At 44.1% G+C, this 16,574-nt stretch overlaps 1 protein-coding gene across 17 annotated transcripts in view; it reads left to right on the top strand.

Annotated features, from left to right (window-relative positions):
* The window catches only part of LOC118785348 (protein unc-80 homolog), a 74,545-nt gene that overhangs the window by 46,144 nt on the left and 11,827 nt on the right, over positions 1-16,574 (top strand). For 12 of the 17 annotated variants that reach the window (XM_036539958.1, XM_036539957.1, XM_036539956.1 and 9 more), the window contains 19 exons: positions 813-902; positions 1,444-1,545; positions 3,544-3,724; positions 4,112-4,377; positions 4,721-4,855; positions 5,301-5,439; positions 5,953-6,049; positions 6,459-6,629; positions 6,951-7,043; positions 7,433-7,651; positions 8,415-8,645; positions 9,071-9,194; positions 9,405-9,530; positions 9,785-9,908; positions 10,403-10,609; positions 13,279-13,463; positions 14,028-14,193; positions 14,514-14,693; positions 15,257-15,404. In XM_036539958.1, coding sequence (XP_036395851.1) covers positions 813-902; positions 1,444-1,545; positions 3,544-3,724; positions 4,112-4,377; positions 4,721-4,855; positions 5,301-5,439; positions 5,953-6,049; positions 6,459-6,629; positions 6,951-7,043; positions 7,433-7,651; positions 8,415-8,645; positions 9,071-9,194; positions 9,405-9,530; positions 9,785-9,908; positions 10,403-10,609; positions 13,279-13,463; positions 14,028-14,193; positions 14,514-14,693; positions 15,257-15,404 — 2,984 coding nt within the window. Of the gene's footprint in view, positions 1-812; positions 903-1,443; positions 1,546-3,543; positions 3,725-4,111; positions 4,378-4,720; positions 4,856-5,300; positions 5,440-5,952; positions 6,050-6,458; positions 6,630-6,950; positions 7,044-7,432; positions 7,652-8,414; positions 8,646-9,043; positions 9,195-9,404; positions 9,531-9,784; positions 9,909-10,402; positions 10,610-13,278; positions 13,464-14,027; positions 14,194-14,513; positions 14,694-15,256; positions 15,405-16,574 lie in introns of all 17 variants that reach the window. The other 5 variants (XM_036539961.1, XM_036539952.1, XM_036539948.1 and 2 more) reach the window with 2 other exon arrangements.

Raw genomic sequence — 16,574 nt, 5'->3', positions numbered from 1 at the left:
ATCAGTTGCGGCTCCTGCCAGATCTCTCGGGGGGGCAATTGTTGTGATGATGGCTAAGGTGACCCATTCAATGGGTAAATTAACAGCTAGCTAACTAGAATGCAGGGGTAGCAGAACAAAGTGTTAGCTACTTCGCAGCCTGCTAGCCATGTTTTCCCCTCATACCAGCTCCATGAAAATCCCTGGTTATACAATTTCCCCCCCTTTGTAGATACCTGCTTGATGTTTAAATTTGGTCTGGGTGGTCCTCATTCTTTAGTTGCCAATTTATCTTGATTACTACGAGGACTGAACGGTATTTCTCTTAATGACACAATCCAGTTGCTCTGAGTTGAGGTAACATTAGCCATGTTGACCTTGAATGTGACAAGATTGTTGGCTGCCCCAGCGATCCCTACACCAGATTACGTATGACGAAAGCATGTTGGTGCAAGCCCATCCGGAACCCATACAGAATGCATTGCAGTGCCTGCAGTTCAAAAAAAATTGCCTTAACATGAGAGTCTATCAGAGCGATCTGGGTGATTTTCAACCAGACTGAAATCACCCGAAAGGGGCGGTACTCCACGGAACACGACTTGACACTGATTGGACTATGATATTCAGAGGCAGGACAAATTGTCTAGAACAGTCACAGCTAGCGTAACACTGTGGTAGAATGTGATGTGTAGAATGTGAAAAATTCCCTCCCCTTCCCCCTTTGGTGGTGCGTCGCCCAACCGCCCTAAGGAACAAACAGCCCCTGGAGGGGGCTGTTTTGTTCTTCGTGTTGGGTGTATGAATGTCCTGACATTAAAATGTCCATCTCACAGGAGTGCTTGGAGTTCTTCAATATTCCGGAAGCCCGTTCAGCACATTATTTCCTCATGGACAAGCGCTGGAACCTCATCCATTACTCAAAGGTAGGGACATTCACTTTGTTTGAATATGGCATGATTCTCAGACAGTGGATGTTCATTTCAGTAGAGTGCAATGACTTTATAAATAGAGTTTCATATTTCAGTTCAGTCAACTTCAATTTATATTTTTATGTTTTTTGTGTTATTTTTGACACACAATTACTGAAATTGATTATTTTCTGTAAAGATTAATGTACAGTAACGATGATGATATTGCTCACTTATAATTTGTTAATCATGATTTAGGTAGGAAAAATTTTGCACATTTGGATTTTTGTATTTTCTTAGTTGTAGCAGATTTTACTTCATTGAAATGCATCCTCATGTTTCAGATTCAGTCACTCTCAATTGACCACTATTCATCTGCTTGCTATCTATGCCACCATCATCTATGTTACATTAATGTTACATTAACGCCCATGTATTAAAGTACACACTAAATGAATGTTAGGTGATACTGCTTGTTAATGCATTGCATTTTAGTCTGATTGGAGTAACCAGGATGACTGCCCCCATAATAGAGAATCACGTGCTTCCCCCACAGACCTATGTGCGGGACATCTACCCCTTCCGCAGGTCAGTGTCACCCCAGCTGAACCTGGTCCACATGCTTCCTGAGAAAGGCCAGGAGCTAATCCAGAAACAGGTGAGCAAGCGATACATAAGGATGCAGAACAATCTGGAGAGCTGCATGGACATACAGAACAAACACAGTGAAAACCACTATGTTACAGTGCTAACATGTATCAGTCTACAGATAGGCCTGTTACAGATGACTATGGTATGTGAAATCAGTGAAAATGCTCAAAAATGGTTGACATAAGCAACTTGTCTGTTGTTTCTGGAACTCCATCAGTTTAAAGATTATCCTTGTGCAGAAAGCTCAAAAAAATATGTGCCACCTACATAGTGGTCTCTCAAGCAAGAATAATACTCCTGGGGAACTACTCCATAGACTAGCGTACATGCTCAGTTTGAGCGTAGAAGCCACCTGTTTACAGTTTTTTACTACCGTTTTCACACTTAGGTCAATACCATGGCCACTTTTTCAAAACTCTTAATGCTGTGTGCTTAACAACCATGCATATGAGCACATCAGTTAATCTTTAGTGCAAAACTACAACCACCAAAACACTTCATAATTCACCTGAAAGAGACTCGTGCTGCCATAACTATAGCAAATGCCTTCTCCCAGCAGACTACTTTGTCACTCAAAGTACAATGGACTGAAAAACAGAAACAACTTGAAGCATTGCAAAATGCATATATTATGTGTTGCCGTATCCTGTTTTAGCATAGATTACTGTAGTGTTGCATTTTAAAAAAAGAAAAAAAGAATGACACCTCTTTAGAGTACATGTTGTAATACCAAACAAATCTGAAATGCTGCAATATGTCTCATGGCAGCTCTATGCTACCATTTCTGAGGTATACTATAGTACAACAACAAAGCAGATGCTTTTCATTTCTAGTACAGTAAGTGAAACAACAACACATGATACTACCACTAGAAGTCTGCTGTAGTCCTAATGCTGATCTATGGTGTACTCTGTATTTTGGTTGAGTATGCGCTCTGACTGCCATATCAATGAGCTTGGCTCTTTGGTGTCGTGGTCAAAGTTGCATGGTTGGTACCCCCTAGACCTGGGTTCGAGGCCAGTGGGGTGACTGCTCTTGCCCTTTGCTACGTTCACATTTACTGCAACATTCTCCCTTGCCTTGAACATTTAGAAAAAAATCTTTAGCATATCTCATCCAGCCCTACAATCCCCCATGCCCATAAATATTTGAAGCCAAGCAGTTATCATGATACCAAGAACAAACTTTTTGATCTGTTGTTTTGCCTGTCACAATACTTTAGATACCACAATTGAGTGTGGTAAATTTACTGTAGTTGCATTCTTGGGTCACTTTCTTTCACTGATAGCTCATGACTTACATATACAGCAGTAATAGTGGAAAAATCTCTTCAGCAACAACTACATCTATATTTTGCCTATATACATGCAAATATGACCACTTACAAAAGTGGTAACAAGGCTGCAAACTGAAAAAACTGAATAATAAAAACTGAATAAAATTTCTGCTAAAATCAGAATAATCTGTCTTATTTCAAGCATATAGTTTCATTTGTCTGTCAAAACGCAGCATATTTCCATCTACAGTGATCAAAATTTCGTTTTGAACTGAAAGTTAACTGTTTTCAACAGAGTATCTTAATGTCTGCAAAATTTGCTGTAGTTGTACAGAATTTTGCTGGTGGTGAACATTGACTGAGAGAGGTATTCATGAATTTCGGAAGAAGTGGTGATTGAATGCATTTTGTATCAAAGCAATGCAAAAGTATACACAGTTTAGTCCACATAGTCTACTGATATGGTGGATGTGTTAAGTGTTTTGAAAAAGTGGACATGGTATTGAGACACGTGTGAAAATGACTGTAAAAAACTGTAATAGGTGACGCTGGAGTTGAAAGGCAGAAAACAGCTTCCTGCATGGCTTGAGAGCAGGAATGAAATATTGGAGACGTTGAATAACAGGTTTAAAATATATACAGCATAGTGTTTGGATATAATGCAGGGGTTTTTTGAAATTTTAGTCTATTGAGTGGTGTGTTGGGCCTCACCTCTTGCTCCACCCCCAGGTGTTCACCCGGAAGCTGGAGGAGGTGGGGCGTGTGCTCTTCCTCATCTCGCTCACCCAGCGCATGCCCGCTCTCCACCGGCAGTCCCACGTCTCCCTGCTGCAGGAGGACCTCCTGCGGCTGCCCTCCTTCCCCCGCACCGCCATTGATGCAGAGTTCTCCCTGTTCAGTGAGCCCCAAGGTCTGGGAAAGGTTTTGCTTCATGCTTCATGAGCTCCCTAGTTTCTGTTGGGTCATTCTTAGGGGGAGGGGAGACTAAGGGAACATGAAAAATGACTTCAAGCTCAAGTCAGTCTTCCTATCTGTGTGTGTGTGTGTGTGTGTGTGTGTGTGTGTGTGTGTGTGTGTGTGTGTGTGTGTGTGTGCGTGTGCGTGTGCGTGTGCGTGTGTGTATATGTGTGTGTGTGTGTGTGTGTGTGTGTGTGTGTGTGTGTTCGCCTGTGTGTGCATGTGTGGTTGCATATGTATTTGCATCTGTGTGTGTGTGGGCCTGTGTGTGTGCATGTGTGTTTGTGCACACGTGTGTGTGTGTATGTGTGTGCGTGTGTGTGTATGTTTGTGTATCCAGGTAAGGAGCTCTTTGGCTTGGACACCCTCCACAAGGTGCTGTGGATCAAGCTGCTGGAGGAGATGTTTTTGGGCATGCCCAGTGAGTACCCCTGGGGTGATGAGATCATGCTCTTCCTCAATGTCTTCAATGGGGCCCTCCTGCTGCACCCCGAGGACAGCGCCCTCCTCAGGCAGTACACTGCCACTGCCATCAACACCGCTGTGCACTTCAACCACCTCTTCTCTCTCAGTGGGTACCAGTGGATCCTGCCCACCATGCTACAGGTGGGCACTGGCAAATCTGAAAGCGAATGTTTCTGACAGGCAGAGTGGAGAACTCACTCCATTTACAGCCAATGTGTAGCACCAACCTGCTGTTCTTCTTCTTATTATTATTATAATTATTATTGTTATTATTATTATTATCGTCATCACCACCATCATTGTTTGTCAAATAACTCCCCAGGACAACGTAAACCTTAAATCTTAAGGATGACTTGATAAAGTGTTCAACCAGCAAAAATAAAGAAGTTATATAAAGTGCCCTCTGGTGGGCACTGGTTGTTTGTGCAGTGGCTGTGTGTCAATGTGCCTGGCCTGACTGTTCTCTGTCTGTGTGCTGTACCAGGCGTACGCTGATTATGAGAGCAACCCTCTACTGCGGCAGGGCATTGAGTTCTGCTGCCGCCAGTTCTACATCCTGCACCGCAAGCCCTTCATCCTGCAGCTGTTCGCCAGTGTGGCCCCACTGCTTGAGTTCAATGTGAGCATAGATTCTGTGTGCCCTACATCCACTGTCTGTGTGTGTGTGACAAAGACAGAGAGACAGAATGTGTGTACTGTCAGCTTTTTACCAGTCACAGCCCAACTGTAAGAATGCTGTTAAATAGCAAAAAAAAAAAAAACATTGTCTGAGTGTGTACATATGAGTATGTTTGTGTATAACTGTATTTTGTACAGTTGTGTCTGTCTTGAATTGTGTGAACACTAAGCATGAATCAGCCCACCTAGTAATATCAGTGTGTTAATGTGTGTGTGTGTGTGTGTGTGTGTGTTACATTTGTTTCATTTGAATTTAATATATGCATACAATAAGCATAGAAGTCTGCATGTTAGGGGACACGTGTATGTGTGTGTGAGTTTATATGTGTGTGTATGTCTGAGCATGAGTGAATTTCACAGTTGACAGAGATATGCATGTCTCACAGACTTGCACCAGCACAGGTCTGTCGAAGGGCGTGTCAGCGCAGTGCCTGTTTGACCTCCTGGTGTCCCTGGAGGGTGAGACCCCCGATACACTGGATGCCCTTGAGCTGGTGAAGGCCGAGAAGCCGCTCCGCTCTCTGGGTGAGCACAGTGATGTGTGAGCATGTGGCCTATTGTTACACTGTGCAAACCTGACCCCTTTGTCTGCGCATCATGTGACCCACTGCCTCACTGCTATACCTGACCCCTCTGTCTGTACATCATGTGACCCACAGTCTCACTGTGCATAACTGACCCCTCTGTCTGCACATCATGTGACCTACTGCCTCACTGCACATACCTGAACATCATGTCATTCAAAGCCTGATTGATCTGCCCACAATAACCTCCACTAAGGGCTGTATTTAACCCTCTCACACATTACTTTATGCTATGTAGCCTGCATGTTATGCTACATGGTTCATTATGTTTTCATTAGTGTCATTAAGCCTCTCATAATTTTCACCACCACATTTGCTATACTTTGTAGCGTTAAATCACTGTTTCCTCAAAGCTAACATTAGCTAGAATTTTTCCAATCTACTGTTCTAATCACACCGGTTTGACCATACGTGTGAAAGGGTTAAGGGATATGCTTTGTTGCCCCTGTTACAGACTTCTGCTATGGCAACGAGGACCTTGCTTTCTCCATCAGCGAGTCCATCAAGCTGTGCGTCACAGTGGTGGCCTATGCTCCAGAGTCCTTCAGGAGGTGGGTCATATGATACAGTACTCGCACATACATACAGATGTTCTGTTGTGACCAGATATCCAGCTCCTGCATTCCTTCCATCCTTGGCCTAACAGGTTGTGTTTGGGAGGGAGATCCCTGTCTGTATTCCTGTGCTGAGTACAGATGTTCTGTTTTAGACCACACATTTCAAAAATGTTCAGTTAGCTAGCAAATCAGAATGCTTGCAGAGATAGTAATTTGCATAAGTTGAATGCAATGAGCTGACGATCAGGTCAATATACTATGAATCGAGGAAGTAATCTCTTTACAGTTAGACTTCAGGGCTCTTGGTGCTTGTGTGGCAGTATATTTTATCTGTTGAAGTAGCATGTGCTCCATCCAGAAACACACAGGCTGTTCTGAAGTTTGTCTCCCCTTGTGGTCCCAGCCTGCAGATGCTGATGGTGCTGGAGGCCCTTGTGCCCTGTTTCCTGCAGAAGATGAAGAATAACACCCTGGCCTTGGAGTCTGCCTCAGCTGCCCGGGATGAGATCGCCGCCATTGCTGCTCTTGCCACCTCTCTGCAGGCCCTGCTTTACAGCGTGGAAGCTCTCACACGGTCAGAATACACATACGTACGCATCTACACACACAAGTACACACATGCACATATACATACATGCAGTCAACATGTACTTCACACACATTCTGTCAACATGAACTAACATATGCATACATACACATACAGACACACAACACACACACACATGCATGCATGCACCTACATACACAGTCAACATACGCTCACTCACACCCACCCCCCCCCCCTCCCACACACACACACACACACACACACAAACACACACTTACAGACACATGCACACATATTTAATTTCCTCATGCTTCACTTCCCTATGTGTTGTCGCTGTGTTGTCTCCAGGCCCATGACGGCCCCCCAGATGAGCCGCTCTGACCAGGGGCACAAGGGTGCAACAACTGCCAACCACGCCATGTCAGGGGGGGGCAACACCAGGTGAGGGGTGTGAGGAGGGGTGTCAGGGAACAGGGCAGTGCAAATGCCTTCTTTTCCATGAGACAGAACCATAGAACATGCTAGAGGACATCATAACTGAAGAAAGTATTGGAAGACAACCAATATAACATACTTACTATCCCAGTAAGGGAGAGTATCAAATCACCAATGCCAGCACTAATCCCTTCACTGCTGGTCTGTTGACATCACTGTGTCAGTTGATCACAGGATGTCACTGATCTGGGACCATGCTGATGAGATTTAATCAGGAGCCAAAACACCCTAAAAAAACATGACAAACACTACACATTTTCATATGTCAGATTCATTGTCTCATGGGAAATGGTGTTGTCACTGTGTTGGCTGACCTGATGATGTTGCTGTATCAGGGACAACCTGCACCTGCTGGAGGAGGGTCAGGGCGTTCCGCGTGAGGAGCTGGACGAGCGCATTGCCCGAGAGGAGTTCCGCCGCCCACGCGAGTCACTGCTCAATGTCTGCACTGAGTTCTACAAGCACTGCGGCCCGCGGCTGAAGATCCTGCAAAACGTGGCGGGAGAGCCTCGTGTGACTGCTCTGGAGCTGCTGGACATAAAATCCCACATGAGGTGAGGAGGAACAGTCACTGAAACAGAGATACTGACCACACTGTGAAGCACAGATACAGACCATCAGCACTCATTTAACCACAGACACTGACTGTCAGCACACACTGTGAACTACAGATACTGACCATCAGCACACACCGTGAACAACAGATAGTGATCATTGGCACACACTTAACCACGGATACTGACCATCACCACATACTTTGAAGCATAGATACTGACAGTAAGTAGTCGCTGCAACAGAAATGCTGACCATAAATTGTCACTGAAATAAAGATACTGACCATAAGTTGTTAATAAGTCAGTGATGTTGACCATCAACAGTCACTGAACCAGAGATACTGATCACAACCAGTTGAAGACTTAGAGATGCTGACTGGCAGCAGACTTGAGACTATGACAATCAACTGTCCTTCAAATGAAAATGATTTCAGAAAAATAAATAAAATAGCACAAATAAAACAGCAGTTCTCTTATTGTGACACATTCAGTGAAATCAATTAAGCTTACAGTAGTGTCATACCACATGCAAAAATGAAATATATTGTACAATATGGAAAAATATGTTGTTCAGCCCAAGAATAAATTACAAATTAAGTAATGATTTACATATTTTAAACATATTGATTGAGCTAATAAAACATATCCTGTAAAATATTTTCTTGGTATACTGTTTTTTGCATGGGTCTGCATGTAACACAAATAAAAATGCATGTGATATACTTTGGATAATAACAGTGTGCATACACGTGTGCGGGTCCAGGTTAGCAGAGATCGCTCACTCCCTACTGAAGCTGGCCCCCTATGACACCCTGACCATGGAGAGCCGGGGCCTGCGGCGTTACATCACAGAGATGCTGCCGATCACAGACTGGTCTGCTGAGGCGGTGCGCCCCGCCCTCATCCTCATCCTCAAGAGGCTGGACCGCATGTTCAACAAGATCCACAAAATGCCCACGCTCAGGTGCGCTCGACCGCAGGCCCTGTGCACCAGGTCTGTCCTCATGCACCGCCATGACCTTACACATTACACTGCATCTCATATAGTGTGTGTGCGCACTGTGTGTGTGAGTTATTCATCAAACACAAATTTTCAACTGCCCTATGTGTTTCAGTATGTATGAGTGAGTGGAGTCATGTTTTGACTGTGTGCATGTGTACATAATATATCTATATGATGTATAATGTGTGTGGGCATAGTGTTTGTATATGTATGTGTACTGACAGATTGTATGTAGTGTGTGTGTGTGTGTGTGTGTGTGTGTGTGTGTGTGTTGGCATTATGTGTTAGTGTACATTGACAGTCTGTGTGTGCTGATGGTGTGTGTTTTTGTAAGCGTCTGTAAGTGGGTGTGTATTGACAGTATGTGTGTATGTGTGTGTGTGTGACAGTGCATGGTGTGTGTATTCTCTGTGCAGGAGGCAGGTAGAGTGGGAGGCTGCCAGCAGTCTGATAGAGGGGATCTGTCTGACTCTACAGCGTCAGCCAATCATTTCCTTCCTGCCACACCTACGCTCCCTCATCAACGTCTGTGTCAACCTGGTGAGCTCACACTGTCACAGCAGGGTCCCTCTGTCCACAGTGAGAAGTATAGCTCCACTTCAGTGTGTCTCTCTCAGAAATAGAGTAATAGACTTCCAGCAGAGCAAGTCCCATTGATGTTCCTCTTGTTCATTCTGATTTTACAGCTCCATGAAAACTCATACCTCTCCATGTAAATTTCACTGCTTTGTGTTTGTGTGTGTGTTGTAGGTCATGGGGGTGGTGGGCCCCTCCAGTGTGGCTGACGGGCTGCCCCTTCTCCACTTGAGCCCCTATCTGTCCCCACCCCTCCCTTTCAGCACGGCTGTGGTGCGTCTGGTGGCTTTGCAGATTCAGGTGAAACACACTGACCCCACCCCACACAGATGGGGCTGCATTTATTCCACCAGAATCTAAAACCCAGGCAATATGTGTGGTTGGACATACTCAGCAGTTATTATCAGCAATGTGAGGGCTATATTTTTTGCAATAAATGGCTCATGGGCATTTAAACAGTAACAGTAACATTCTTTTTTCTAGTGTTATATTAGTTTTTGTTGCTCTGCAGCTGAACCAGTTGTTGAATGTGTACATGACTTTCATTTTCTCAGGCGTTAAAAGATGACTTCCCCCTTAGCCATGTGATTTCACCCTTCACCAATCAGGAGAGAAGGGAGGGGATGCTGCTCAACCTGCTCATCCCATTTGTGCTGACTGTGGGGTCAGGGAGCAAAGGTCAGCCTCAAGAGTGAGGGCCAGATACTGCAGAATCCATTCATTCTACTGAGTTTGGAATTCTAAAAATGCCAAAGTATTATGTTGTTATTTTGTGTTTAGTTTGGCTAAATACTGTCTGAATATTACCTGAATACTAGACCACATAAACAGACTTCCATATGAACTATTTGTGTTAAACATTAACCAAATGGCTGCCGTTAATGTACGGTTTATTCCAAAGTCAACCAGGCTAGTTTATCCCAGGCTTAGTGACCTTATTTCCTCCATGTTGAAGTTAAAGTAAAAGTTAAAGTGAAACATAAAGATCAACTTTAAATAGTTCTCTTGAAATACTTACTAGGTAGCTATATTGAGTATGACAGCATTTTCTTTCTTTGGGCTCATTAATGAGCAATAACTGGGCTGTATCTGCTACTTCCTGTGTGTATGCTATTTTACTATGGGTGTTTGAGGCCGTGCCAGTGTCCTGTGCCCCTTGTTCCCACCTACAGACAGCCCCCATCTGGAGCAGCCAGAGGTCTTCCTGCTCTTGCAGACGGTTCTCAACATCCTGCTGCCCCCCCGCATCATCAGCACCTCCCGCAGCAAGAACTTCATGCTGGAGAGCTCCCCTGCCCACTGCTCCACACCTGGGGACACTGGCAAAGACCTGCGCAGGGAGGGGCTAGCTGAGTCCACCAGCCAGGCCGCTTACTTAGGTACTGGAACTTGGGTGGGGCCAAAGGCGACAGGGCCAAAGGATGTGGATCGTGGAGGGCCAAAGGGAATGGTCCATGTGGTGGGGACATAGTATGAGCAGGGGGTCGGCATGGTGATGTGGGAGGAGCCATTGGGCTTAGGTTTAGTTACATTACATTACATGCATTTAGCAGACGCTCTTACCCAGAGCAACTTCCATCACAAAAGAACATAAGTGTATCAATTCAGTTGAGCAACAGTGTCAGACCAGGCTCACAACACTCCCAAACCAGTGAATATGAGCATAACACTATTTAAGACCTACCACAAGTTAATTTGTGCACTCTGACAAAAGCCAGGTATACAACAGTCCCTAGAACAGAAATTCATAATACATCATAATACTACACATAAAATTAACATTAAATGCAAGAAGTAGCAGGTGTTAGGGGTGGGGATAGAAGTGACACTGAGATGCAGTCTGAAGAGGTGGGTCCTCAGTCTGCGTCGGAAGATGGCCAATGATTCTACTGTCCTAATCCCTGTGGGGAGTTCATTCCACTACTGATGGAGCAGTACAGACAGGGATCGTGTCTGAGAAGAGCCATCCTGTCAGGTTGGGACAGTTGCCCTGTGGATGCAGAGCACAGCAATCTTGAGGGAACATAGGGTTTGAAGAGTGGTCGTAGCTATAAGGGGGCTGTCCCATTCACTGTCCTGTATGCCAGCACCAAGGTTTTGAACTTGATGCAAGTGATAACAGGAAGCCAGTGAAGTGAGATGAGGAGGGGAATAACTTGACTACATTTAGGGAGATTGTAGACAAGACATGCAGCTGCAGTTTGGATTAGTTGCAGAGGTTTGATTGCACAGACAAGAAGGCAAGCAAACAAGGAGTTGCAGTAGTCCAGGTGTGTGAGGATCAGGGCCTGAACTAGGAGCTGTGTTGAATGTGAGATAAGGGGCATCCTTCAGATGTTGTACAGGAAGAACCTAAAAGCCCAACTCCCCACTGTCAGCTGAGAGGACAAGGACAGTTGGCTATCAAGCATTACACCAAGGCTATTGACAGTGATATTGGTTGTAAGGCTTGTAGAGCCTAGGCTGAGGGAGAGCTCTTGAAACGGGGAGGACTTGGATGGTATGAAAAGCATCTCAGTTTTAGCTATGTTCAGCTTCAGGCAGTGCTTCACCATCCTCTATGAAATGTCTTTAACTCAAGCTGAGATGCATGCAGAAATCTGTGAATCAGATGGTGGAAAAGACAGGAAGAGTTGCATGTTGTCAGCATAGAAATGATATGAAAAACCGTGGGAGGAGATGACAGTTATGGGAAGTTAACAGGGTTGGGGAGTATGTTAGTAAGTTAACGGAATACATGTAATGGCATTACGTATTTAAAATACTAAATATGAGTAACTGTATTCTGTTACAGTTACCATTTAAATTGATGGCAATCAAATTACAGTTACATTTTAAAAATATTTAGATTACTGAAGGGATTCCAATGACAGGCAACTCTGGGGTGCATCTCCCATATGCCCCTCATGAAAAAGAAAGAAGAAAAAAGCACACAGCCTGCCTGACTCACAAGACTGGAGAGTCTCACTCACAATGTATTTAGGGTGGCCTGTGCCTTTTCTAACTCATGTTTTTGTGTATTGTACAGTTTTTGAATTAACATTTACAATTCTGAAGAAACTGTGATGAAATGCCAACATTCTAAAAATAACCGTTCAGAACCTTAGTTGGATGAACGTTCTATAAGAAACCGTTAAGAACAGTTTCAACTGACAAAGAAATAATTTGAAAAAATGGTACTTCAGATGGCTTCTGTATTTCGGTAATGAGAGAAATTTTATTTAAAAAGTATATTAAAATATTTTGAAAACTACTTTTAATGTACTGTTGTGATCATTTCATGCACCTGTTTGTCTAAATGTGAAAAGTTCAGTAAAATTGACCTTTCAATTAGTCTTTAACATCGGTATAACATAACATCGGTAATGAGAATTATACTGGTGCACGTCCTTATAAAACTTTCATAAAATGCTTTAAATGTTTTTTTTTCATGTGAAATGTTACCATAATTAAAAAAAATCACTCAAGTTTAGCTATTTAGATTTTGACATCACTTGGACATAGTTTGTGAGAATCACCCAACCACTACATGCCACATTCACACTTTTACTTACATACTTTTAAAAATTAAAAACACAGTGTTCAGAAAGTAATCCAAAGTATTTAGATTATGTTACTTACCTTGAGTCATCTAACAGAATATGTTAGAAATGACATTTTAGGTCAAGTATTCTGTAATCTGTATTGGAATACATATTAAAAGTAACCTTCCCAACCGTGGAAGTTAATTGAAGGGGAAGCTTCATGAGCTCTGGCTTGGGTGGAGCTACAATGGCTGCTGGGTGCATGGGATATTTCCCCCTTTAGATGTGGAGCCAGGAGGACTAATGCTCTTAAAGTGGGCTGTGGGAAGGAATTAGAATAACTGGAGGTGTTGTAACCATTGAAAATAGTAGAACATTTTCTCTGATCTGGCAACCATGTTTGAATCTGAATCATGTTCAAATACAGAGGAAATTCTCTGTTGTTTGAGGATGTTGAGTGGAGGTAGCCATACTATCTCCCTGTCTCTCTCATTCTCTCTGTCTTTGACCCCTTTCCTCTCCAGCCCTGAAGGTGGTTTTGGTGTGCTTTGAGCGACAGCTGGGGAACCAGTGGTACCGGCTCAGCCTGCAGGTTAAGGAGATGGCCCTGCGCAAGGTGGGCGGCCTGGCCTTCTGGGACTTTATAGATTTCATTGTTCGAACCCGCATCCCCATATTTGTCCTGCTGCGACCCTTCATCCAGTGCAAGGTCAGCACCCTCGCCTTCCTCCTAATTTTTCTGTCTCCCTCTCTTTACATGCATGTCACTCACCTGGCCTCCCAGCTGTTGCAGATGCCAATATAGAGCATTTCTGAGCAGCAGGTGTCTGCTTTTAATTAAACCCTCTTTCTGTAATAGAGCTAATTAACTGCTTGATCATATCTTGCTATGGCTCTTTAGAGGATAGAAGTTCTTGAGAGGCTAACAAAGCTGGCCTCTATCTCAAGTGCAAGGGTTGTGTACCTATTTTACAGTTATGCACTGTGTTGCTGCCTTTTCAATGATTGTTCTGTGAGAAAATAAAACCCAGGGGAAGTCTTTTTTGGATGTACCAAGCATTTCTAAATGTGCTTTGTAGAGATCATTCAGGTACAAACTTTCCCTGATGTTATCATTAAAACACATTTACTTTTGTAGAAAACAAAATCAAACTTATGCAGCCACGTCAATTCCTTGATTTAAATGATAGTATGGACATGATCATTTTTCAAGAGAACAGCTCAGTGTGCCTTTTAATTACTTGGCTGTTACACCCGTCTGTGGCCTCTGCAGCTCCTGACCCAGCCGGCTGAATCACAGGAGGAGATCACAGCCCGGCACCACATTGCTGACCAGCTGGAGCGCCGCTTCATCCCACGGCCCCTCTGCAAGAGCTCGCTCTTTGCTGAGTTCAATAACGAGCTCAAAATCCTGAAGGAGGCGGTGCACAGTGGCTCTGGTGAGACTGCCGTGACATTGCAGATCAGGGTCTCACATATTACCATGACTAGAAAAGTTCATAGTCATTGTTAAAAAAAAAAAATCATATTTCATGATTTATTCCCCCACAAAGTCCAAAAAGAATGTACAGATGCTTCCAACAGCAGTACATTAAAATGATGAATTATCATGGAAAGGAGAGCGTTCAAAACATATCTCTCACAGGAGAAGATAATTTGTCAGCTCTCTGACTGGACAAGTTTGCCAATGACTATATCCTGAACAAAGCTTATGGCTGACCTGTCTGCTTTCCCTCCTGCCTTTGTCCCCTCTCTCTAGCCTACCAGGGGAAGACTTCCATCAGCACAGTGGGCACCTCCACGTCAGCCTATCGCCTCAGCCTGGCCACCATGTCCCGCTCCAACACGGGGACCGGGACCGTCTGGGAGCAGGACAGCCAGCCCTCACGACAGCCTTCCCAAGACACTCTCAGCCGCACTGACGAGGACGAGGAAGAGAGTCAGACCCCACTCCTCCTCCACTCACAGACTCTCATTTGCTTGCAAGCGTCATGTGTTATAGGCAGTTTATTTTGGGCTTATGTCTCCTACTGATCTTGATGGCTCATCCTCTAGATAGCCTTACAGCAATCAGGTTCCACCAATCATGTTTAATTTTATACAGTTGATACATAATACCAATACATCACATATGCAGTATTATACAAATAGTTATACAGAGATGTAATCTCCAGTTCTTTAAACAAATGTTTGTATGAAGTGGCTGAATGTATTTTTTGAAGCATCATTTTCATCTGAGAGTGATGGCTCAACTTCATAAATCTTTCTCTCTCTCTTTTTCTCTCTCTTATTTTTTCTCCTTGACTTGCCATCTTTGTACTGTCTCTGCTTTGCATGTTTGTGATTGTCTGCTTCTCTGGCTTTGTGCCCCTGTATGACTGAACGTGTGCCGTCCTGTCCGTTGTACATGCCTATCCCTCCTTCCTCTGTGTTCTGCCTGTTCATATTGGCTGCCCCTGCATGTATGTCTAATATGCCCTGCCCCCGGCTCTGGCTACCCAGATGACTCTGTGAGCATCCCTAGTGTGGTGAGTGAGCAGGAGGCCTTCCTGCCCAGCGTCATCACCCAGCGCCGATTCTCAAGCCACACGACCGGAGTGTCTGCCAGCCAACCAGAGCCCACCATGAGCACTATGCTGCCCAGCCACAGGTACGTGATGCCACCTCAGCATCATTGCACTGACCTGTACTGAACACAATCCTCTCCATCACTGCACCAGCTAATATTGAACACCATCCTCTCTTTCACTGTGCTGACCAGTACTGAACACCATCTTCTCCATCACCAGCCAATGGCATAAACCACCCCCTGTATCACTACACACTGTGCCACACTGCATTTGTAGTAAACACCACTCTTTGAACAGAGGGATTCTTGTATATGCAAATCCTCAATATACTTCTCCGTATTGATTTTGTTTTGAAACTGTCAACACGTATTATTACTGGATGAACTAAAATGATGTCAGACATGGTTTGAACCCCCATAAGGTCAATATGAGATGTTGTAACTCACTAACCACATCAGTTTTCCTCCAGGTAAACAGATTTCCTTTCATTGCCATGCACTTCACCTGCTTATGGGTTGGAATGAATCATTTCACTTCATTAGAAAAAGAAAACTTGGTCCATCAGTGATTTTGGGCCCATAGGAATTGAGCTGCACCCCACTAGACAGGCACTCTGTGATCCACTGATGTGAGGAACAGGCTGTGTATAGTTTTTTCCACAGGGATAGTCTGCAGGACAGGTGGATTGAGAGGGCCTGTAAGATATGGCTCCAAATATTGATGAGAGAGACATTGTAGACCCACCTCATCCAGATACATAGTGAACAAAAGACTGAGTTCCTGAGCAGTGAAATGTGCCCAGTGTGTTCAGGATCTGTGTTCTTCTGCACTCATCCTGGAAGGCAGCTCAATGTCCTATTGCCTGAATGCTTAGTAGGACCCCACAGGTTCTAAAAGCTGTTGAGGGCCAGGATGGGGTTTTCTGTAGAGCCCAAAGAGAGAGAGCTGGTCAGCAGCTATGAGCCTGATACTGTGGAGCACACAATAAAGAGATCTGATTGACTAGTATGCATTTGAAACTCCTAAAGTTGTTGAACTCTGATTGGGTACTGTGAATGTGACAGTGTTGAAAAAAAGATAAAGACAGCTGATATGCTTGTCTGGGCTTGAGAGGGTAACACATTATCTAAAGGTGGTGTTGCACTTGAATCGGAGCACTCATCAATGTAAATTCTAATTGAAGAACTTTGGTCGGACCATCGGTACAAGTAGCAAACTGCGATAATTGTTTTGATCGGAGGCTGTGTGGG

Source organism: Megalops cyprinoides, chromosome 11, assembly GCF_013368585.1.
Source record: "Megalops cyprinoides isolate fMegCyp1 chromosome 11, fMegCyp1.pri, whole genome shotgun sequence".
NCBI classification, from domain to species: domain Eukaryota; kingdom Metazoa; phylum Chordata; class Actinopteri; order Elopiformes; family Megalopidae; genus Megalops; species Megalops cyprinoides.
Note: the sequence above shows the minus strand (reverse complement) of the source record. Positions and strands in the feature narration are given on the sequence as shown.